At 37.9% G+C, this 8,446-nt stretch overlaps 1 protein-coding gene across 1 annotated transcript; it reads right to left on the bottom strand.

Moving 5' to 3' along the window:
• Positions 1-4,523: 4,523 nt before the first annotated feature.
• Positions 4,524-7,113, bottom strand: LOC122081188 (peroxidase 5-like). The gene is made up of 3 exons (XM_042648201.1): positions 6,796-7,113; positions 5,582-5,836; positions 4,524-5,244 (listed from the first exon to the last, which is right to left on the bottom strand). The coding sequence occupies exons 1-3, from the start codon at positions 7,012-7,014 to the stop codon at positions 4,702-4,704; spliced, it is 1,017 nt and encodes a 338-aa protein (XP_042504135.1). The 5' UTR covers positions 7,015-7,113; the 3' UTR covers positions 4,524-4,701.
• Positions 7,114-8,446: the final 1,333 nt, after the last annotated feature.

Genomic DNA, 8,446 nt, shown 5'->3' with positions numbered 1-8,446 from the left:
TATATATATATAATTGAATGATGTTTTGCACACCATAAAAAATTGAAGTGGCGGAACTGTGTGGGATATATTTCTGTTGTTTATATAGGGTTCATACCATCAATATATGTACCTTCAGCTCGCAAACATAATGTAGAAAATTATAAAAGGGTATACTCATTGAATGCTTATTTTGAACAATTTTTTTTTTAATGCTTATTTATACATTTGAATTTAATCTAGCCTTCTTCTAAGAAACGTCATTTCTTATCTTCCCCGTCATCATCTCTGGATACGGTCGCAATTAGTCAAGTTGACCCCACTGGGGATGTCATTTCAAATTAGCTGCTATTTCTTTATCAATACGTGAATCTAACCAAATCTTCCTACTAAAAGAAGAAAAATCTAACCAAATCTTTAAAAAGGTATTTTAACTTTTTTCTTATCCAGGTTGTTTTATAAATTATTGGGGTTGTGATCGTTGTTGATTGTGTGTCCATTGCATCAACATGGGGATTAATCAGAGAAGGTCATAAATATTCAGTCATGGGGTAGGATGGTCTTTTTGCTATACCTTATGTTTTGGGCTAGGGGTGCGATCAAGTAACTTTCTTTTCCCCTAAATTATTTAACAATTTGGTGGAGAACGTGACCCCATTATTTGACTTTGATCACACCAATGGTCCAAAAATTGAAAAACTATTCATATAAATTAAGGATGGAGGTCGGGTGTGCCGCTAGTTTTCCTGAAACTAATGACTCTAACCAAAGATAGTGTGGGGGCACAAATGGGTAGGTGCCTCTTTTTCATGGGATGGGAGAGGAAAATGACACAAGTCTAGACAGCCGGGGGTGACGTGCACAGACTTTTCTCTTGATTAAATTAGGCTGAAAGTGTGGAGTACTTTTCAAGGGATTGAGCCAATTGGAATTAGCACCAAAAGAAAGAATGAGTAAAGGAAATAAATCAATCTCTCTCTCTCTTCCTCTCTCTCCACTGCTCCCCTTCATTATTGTTGTCTGAAAACTAACGTTGGCATCAGAGAGTTCCGGCCGGAGTATCCCTTGGCCGTTCTCTTTTGTAGATCTCTCTCAGAGCCAATGGTGAATTTTCGGTCACAACAGAAGGTATAGAGCACCCAAATCATATACTTTAAAACGTCCTTTTATTGCAAGCAGTCTAGTATGGTACGGGTGTTCTTTATCACATAGTCAATTCAGTAGCTGAATTAACAGTGTAATCTCATTCAAATTTGGGACATTTTTAACGTAGCAAGAGAGTCAGTCAGGAGTGTTTAGGAATTTCCAGCTTCATCAAGTGGTATCTATGGAGAGCAAGAAATGACCTTTTATTTACCATTAAAAAGTGGACACCATAAGGTATTATTGAGACAGCACAGAAGGCTCACACAATTTTTGCAGGCTCAACCTCCATCATCCACTACTGCTTCAGCAGGGAATCGACAACAATTCTGCAAGTAACTCAGTTGTGCCTACCTCCTCTTTGGTTCTACAAACTCAACACAGATGTAGCTTGGGTTTAGGATCAACAAAAGGGATGCCTTGGTATGGTGATTCGTGATCATTTGGGAAGACCATGCCTGGCGAAGTCGGACCCACCCAATTTAAATAGCATTTCGTTAAGGGAGGGTAATTCAAAGTAACCTGGTGGAAGCTGTTGGTTAGTATGGAAATTTTTATGGTAGAATCGGATTGTCAGGAATTGTATGCTTTCCTAAACCACGCATCTACCAACATTCCAATGGTGTGCAGCCTATAATGGGTGTTTGGGAACAATGAGGATTGCGTTCCAACATTTTCATACTTGTGACTTGTTTTTCCGTTTCTGGGAAAGGCTTTGGTGCCCAAAAAGCTGGTGGCATTGCAGTGGCCTCAGGTGCCAGCGGCCATGGTCCCGACCTCGGTCGTCTTGTTAGGTCGGAGCTCACCATTTAAACCCCCACTAGCTAAAGTTGCTTCTCTGTATCATTCTGTTCTAGTCGAATAGGCAATCCGAGGAAGCATTTGGTTGCCTTTCTTCTTAGAATAATTTTGGTGTGATTCGATATGTTGATGGGCTTCTATGGAGGAATGCTAATCCGGTAGAACAATTAACTCCGATCTTGAAGCCGAGGAGAACATCGAAGTTTAGAAGCAATGGATGTTGATTCGTCAATGGTGCCAGAGTACGATCAGAATCCTGTTCAGAACCATGTACCTTCGGTGGGAGGAGTGATCTCATCCTTGGACAAGAATGGAGAGCAGCTTGGTAGGGCAGAGCAATAGGCCGTTACGGTGCCCCCACAATCGAAACCACAAACACAACTGCTTTAGGTACAGCAACAACAGGAGCCGCCTCAGCCGCAGGCACAACAAAATCAGGTACAACAAGCTTCGGTAGCGATAGCCGGGCCTAGGCCTGCTCCTAATTATTCGGTCGTTAATGCCGTAATCTAGAAGAGAGAGGATGGGCAGGGGTCTAGGTGTGGTCATACGTTGACCGCCTTTGCAGCGGTTGGAGATGAAGGAATGCCTAGATACATCGGTCCTCGCCTGATTTTGTTAGGGTTTGAAACAGAACAGATTGTTCAAATCAATTATCAAACACCTTCTTTTCCATTTCTGTTTCCAGAAAATGGCAATTTATGTTTCTGCCGTTTTTTGGAACAGAAATGGTAGAAACATTATCAAACGGGCCCTAAGCGTTGCATTATCTCAATCTAGCACACAACCTTTGGGCTGTGATGTCTCAGCATCAACAAACCATTCAAGCTGTGCTGAGCTCACCCTAGCCAGAATATGAACCTGCATTTTAAAAAATTGGGTAGAATAGACCAGGCTGAGATTGAGCTTCAAATTATAGTTCAAGAATTTAGAAGAAGGCTTAGGAGGCCATGAGCTAAACTGACACAGCTAGCACATCTTTTATTCAATGGGAGCTGGGTTCCAGCATGCCTTATGTGGAACCCATTCCATCGATCATGCCTTTAATAATTGCCACATTACTGTTTATGCTGATTGACTATCCCCTTTATTTTCTACTCCAGATCAAACCTCATATAGGGTTAGGGTATTTCACCATATTCGTAATAGATTAAAATAACATATCCACATTATCCTAGCCTAACCCTAATAGTTGGTTGATTTGACATGTTGGCCTTGGCCAAGTCAATGCTTGCTTGATCCTTTGGCAATTTGGTATCCTATGCAATGAGATCCAACATAAATGTCAGGATGATCCTTGGGGCAATATGGGATCTTGAGTTTTGTAACTAACTTAGTTACAAACCTCAATGCTAAAGGACCTTGGACCATTGTGGCCAACTCTTGGGATTGAATCCCATTTTTACCTTTTTTTCAATCTAATCCTCCAACTATATTTTATGTAAAGATAAATACACTAAGTTGCCCCTCACCCAATGAAGATAGAATCTTTTCATCCATCATCTTTGGTATTTGAATCATATTTCTAAAATTAAGGGCATTTCGAACATTTACACAATATGGAGAATATGTAATTATGAGTTCATGCACAATGATGGGATTCTCTTCACCCATGGCAAAGAAAACTTCCTTGAAAAAAAAAACACTCTAGAATACATAAATCTCTCCCTTCCTCCCAAGGGCCACATGTTAAATTCTATGACCAATACTTCAATCCCATGACCTACCTTTTTAATTTTTTAAATCATTACTCAGCGTCTATTATATTTTCTCCCTTTTATTATGGTTTTGATAGTGTGAACCACCATTGCATCTGCACTTACCAAAATAAAAATCACTATTGCATAAAATCTCCCAAACTCTCACAAAAGGTTGACCATGAAAAAAATAGAAAGAGATGTTTAAAAATTAAAAAACACATCGGACTGGTTCTTTGGTTCAAAGAGGAGTTATTGCATTGGGAGGTCATCTTCATGCCACATTTTCCTCTCTTTTTATTTAATTTTCCAGTTTTCATGATATACATTGATATGTCCTAGCATAGGAAAGGGAAAAGACAAGTAATACACGTGTCTGGGTGCACAGATGGAATTAAATCCCAGGTCCCTTTTTATCCAAATAATAATAATAATAATAATAATAATAATCCTAGGTCCTAAGGGTCTCTTTGGTATGATTTCTATTTGTATTTATTAACTATATTTAAAAATTATTTGTAACAATAAATTATGGACTACAAACAATATTCATTTGGTTATTATTTATAAAATAGATTATATAATGAGAAAATAGGTTTCAGGTTTCACCTTCAGCTTTGCGCTTTGAGTGAGAGAGATGATAGGATTTGAGATTTTTTATTAGAAATGTATAAAATATACTGAAGTTACCTATTTACCTTTGATTTTGAGTAGTTTAACAAACTTGCTCATTTAAGGTAGTGCAAAAATCAACATAAATGATTTGTTGCCACAAATCATAGATAGCTTAAGATTAATTGTGATTTATGATTTATTCTAATTTATTATAAATAAAAATAAGTGCTATAAATTATACCAAACACTTGTAACAATAGAAATAAGTAAAATAAATACAAATAGAAATCAAATCAAAGAGAGTCTTAATTAAGTAGTTTATTTAATACTTTAACAGTTTGGGACTTCATTTATATATGAAACTAGTCTTCATCTCTTACCCCCCCAAAAAAAAAGATAAAAAAAGTCATTATCTCAGCAATCAAATCGGCTACTAGCCATTTCAGAAGGAGATGTTAAGACTTGATCACTGATCAGTGAAGGCAAAGCTACCACTATTAATGACCCTACAGTTAAACCTGATCTCTCCTTCAGTTCCAGTCTCAACCTCAATTATCTCTCCCATCTTCACCATAGCTTGAGCAAATGTCCAGTCCCACACCTCAGGATGGTAAGCATTCATGTTCACCATAGCTTCAAGGGTTTCATTAGTAAGCAGAGCTTGATCAGATGTTAATAGACCCAAGTTAAGCTTCAGCCCCACATAGTACTCGTTGTCCAAGGTCTCTGGTGTCAAAGCATCCAATTGAACAATGGTAGGGTCCATATGTGTAACATTTGGAGGGCATTTGATCTTAAGAAACTTAGCATAAATTGGGTCGAGACTTGGATCCACATCACTGGTTTCACTGAAGTTATATAACCTATTAATGATTGTGTCGCAGTGTGCGATGCCGATCGAATGGGCGCCGGAAAGTGTGACCATGTCTTCAGCAGTTAAGTTCTTGACAGCGAAATTGGCGACAAGTTGAGTGGCATTGAAGAGTGGAGATGGTATATTAGGTAATACCTGTTAGCAGAAGAAAAACGAAAAAGAGATCACACACAGAACACAAATCCATTATATATTTGACAAGGGTTTGCCATAAGGCTGGAACTATGGTGAATGCCTCAATCATCATTGATGCATAAATAAAGATACCAATTAGTAGTGATTGAATTCCTTCTAGGGTTCCGCATGAGAAATCAATACGAATATAACTTACATGTTCAATAGAACTATGAGCTACAGGTCTTTTCACTTTCGCTTAGGCCATGGATGCCAGTGCTCCTAAGATCATAGAAGCAATGTTGTAGAAAAAGAAGATACAAAGTTAGACTAAGATCAGGCTTCACCAATAACATACCTCACTCGCTATAGAGACTCTGCCATCCAACCGCCCTGCCGGGACTTGGTAATCTATTTTCCCGGTCAGAGTTGCACTGTCTCGAGCAGCAAAGGCGAGGATGTCAGCACAAGAGACAATATGTGGACATTGAGCTTCGATCATTTCCTTAGCTTTATCAATTACTTCGAAACCTTGGAGGCTTTTGTTAGGATCTGCTTCTTTCTCTGATGGATTGCCTGGGGTTGAGTCCAATAGTACAGACCCATCACAACCCTTCAAGGTAAACAATTATCAAATTTTAGTGAGGGTTTACTTTCGTGCTTGTAAAAAATGTACACCAATATATACTTAAAGAGACTGATTTGAGCAAGAGTTATAATATGTACCAAGGAGAGACATTGGTATCTGCAAATATAAAATGCATATAAACCTTTAAGCCATGGAAATACATGCAGATGAGGATACAATTTTTTGAGAAAATCTGAATGAAATAAAATATTTTTTTTTTTTGTGAATAAATAAAATATTCTAAAAATAGAAAATCAAGTTGCCGATCTATAGTGGTGTGTCAGGTTGATAGTCGATACTTATTATAATTAGCCATAATCTGTCAATATTTGTGCATGGATCTATGCACTGTCCTTGCTTGGAATCTCCACATAGTCGACCCTATTAAGTTGAGATAAGGTTTTGAAAAATGTTGTTGTTATTGTAAAAATAGTAAAGCAAACCCACAATTAAAGGGCGACAAAAGATCTCATTTAAGAACAAGCCCGTAGAACAAGGGCAACAAAAACAAAACAAAACACCCAAAGAAGAGGCTCAAAGAGCCAAAATACAAAGAGAGAACAAAGGACTGATGTCAGCTTGAGCTCCAGATGGGTGGCATAAACTAGATGGGGAGATCTCAAGAAGCTGCAATATGCCTGGCTCTCAAGGTGATAGGGCAGGAGGGAAAAATGGGGAGATTATATGCGGACCTCAAACTCACAGAGTAGTACGAGAAGAGTGGGTCCACTCTTTTTTATTTCTCTCCCACCAAATATGATAAAAAGAGGCACTAAAGGCTAACCTCCCCACCATATCACAAGTTGACTTACCCTGGAATGAAGTGCTTCCTAATCCAACAAAAATGATGGAAGTAGACCTCACTATAATTATAACAGAAACAATAGTTAGGGATGCTTATGTTTCTATGGAGAAGGAATACTTTGAAATTAAAAATAACATACCCTTACAAAGCAGTCATGGAAATGCAAGCGGATGAGTCCAGGAGCTATGCCTGGTTTACTTTCATAAGCCCTGGCAACTACCCACTTAACAGTTTCTTCGGCTGAGGGACATGATTCATTGTAAAACCCAATCTCCAAGGGGCCTCCATTAACCACTAACACTACCAGAACCATAATAAACTGCAAGAGAACAAGCTCAACCTGAGCAGGCAGAACCATGTTGCCCAAAAATTGCCTTCTAGAAGGGAGTTGTAGCACAAAGCCTTGAATGGTGTAAGACGCACTTATAAAGTGAAAGCTTTGTTCTTGGTTTGAGTTTGGAGGGCAAGTATATATAGAGCATTAATTCTCCAGTACTTGATGACTAGTAGTTAAGTTTCTTCCTTCAGCTAATGTTAGCTCCAGAAACATCCTTCAGTACTTCATGCATGACTGTTAGTTACATGTCTTCCCCTCGGCTGAATTGAGTAGTTGATCTTTCATGCCTTGCGTGTATAACCTTACATGCACGCTACTGTGAGGCTTAAGACTAGAGAGATCAGTTGGTCTCTTTTGCCTTTCATTTCTATCAATATTTGCTACTTCCAGTGCTTAATAGAAACCAATATGGAGCAATTGTGGCATCTCTTCTTTTTCCGGAAAAGAAAAAAGGAGCAGTACATATATTACAAGGGACTAGGTAAAAAAATAATGAACTTAATGTAGGGCATCTATTATTGCAAATGTTGAAATCTTCAAGCAAATTCCTAAACAAGAATGAACTTGATGTAAGGCATCCTATTATTGCAAAAGTTAAAATCCTAGAGGTGCCTCCAAGTATCATACCGACTCGGTTGGTTGCAAGGGAAATAAAGGGGATGAAAGTGAAATCAAACAAATATGTGTGCTCTTCTATGCGTCTCTATACCCAGTGATGTATAACACTTCACTATTGCCACTTGACAGTTAATGGGATAGTCCATATGATAGAGGATCCCACATACATTCCAATGGCCAAATTTTAGTCCAAACTAAGCATGGAAAGTTGTTCAAACTACGATTCAAAGTTTTAGTAAAATTATCGAAATACCATCAAATGGAGATGAAAATAAAATACAAAATGACATCTTTTATAATTTTAGCTACTTCCTCTAATCATTTTAAGCTAAAATTGTACCAATGAGATGATTACATGGTCTTCTATCATAAGGTCTAACCCATGTACTTCACTAGGCATGCATAATGATGGGAAAGAAAACCTTAACTAAAATTAATAGAAACTTTTGTAATTATTCCCTAACATGATTGTATAACGAATTCAAAAAACAATTGCCTAATGTAATTGGTGAGCTATAGTGTGCAAAAAAAATCCATGCTCAGTGGAAGATCTCGAGTTCGAGCCTCTTGGATTCTTAAGGTGGAATGCTCATATAGTCAGACACCTGATTTCCAAAAACTTCAATTTTCTTTTTTAAACTGTTTCCAACCCGATCGTTTAATGTTTGAAGGAAATCCATTTTTGGTATGCTAACAGATAAATGAATCAGTTAGTTGAGTTACCTTCAATTGTCATGAATGGACAACTTAACAACTTGTCACTGCCCATTAATTGTAGAGGGAACAAGAAAAAATCAAAGAAACTCAGCTACCGATCATAAATCCTTTCAAAGGA

This window comes from Macadamia integrifolia, chromosome 6 (assembly GCF_013358625.1).
Source record: "Macadamia integrifolia cultivar HAES 741 chromosome 6, SCU_Mint_v3, whole genome shotgun sequence".
NCBI lineage: Eukaryota > Viridiplantae > Streptophyta > Magnoliopsida > Proteales > Proteaceae > Macadamia > Macadamia integrifolia.
The sequence above is the reverse complement of the archived record's forward strand: the minus strand, read 5'-3'. Positions and strand labels throughout refer to the sequence as shown.

Bases quoted from the DNA above. Each gene is read 5' to 3' on its own strand.
- LOC122081188 (XM_042648201.1), bottom strand. From the start codon at position 7,014: ATGGTTCTGCCTGCTCAGGTTGAGCTTGTTCTCTTGCAGTTTATTATG. The intron at 5,837-6,795 runs GTATGTTATTTT...TTTACCTTGAAG, and splicing joins TCCATGACTGCTTTGTAAGG to GGTTGTGATGGGTCTGTACT. The intron at 5,245-5,581 runs GTATGTTATTGG...TTCTGCTAACAG, and splicing joins GAGTCTCTATAGCGAGTGAG to GTATTACCTAATATACCATC.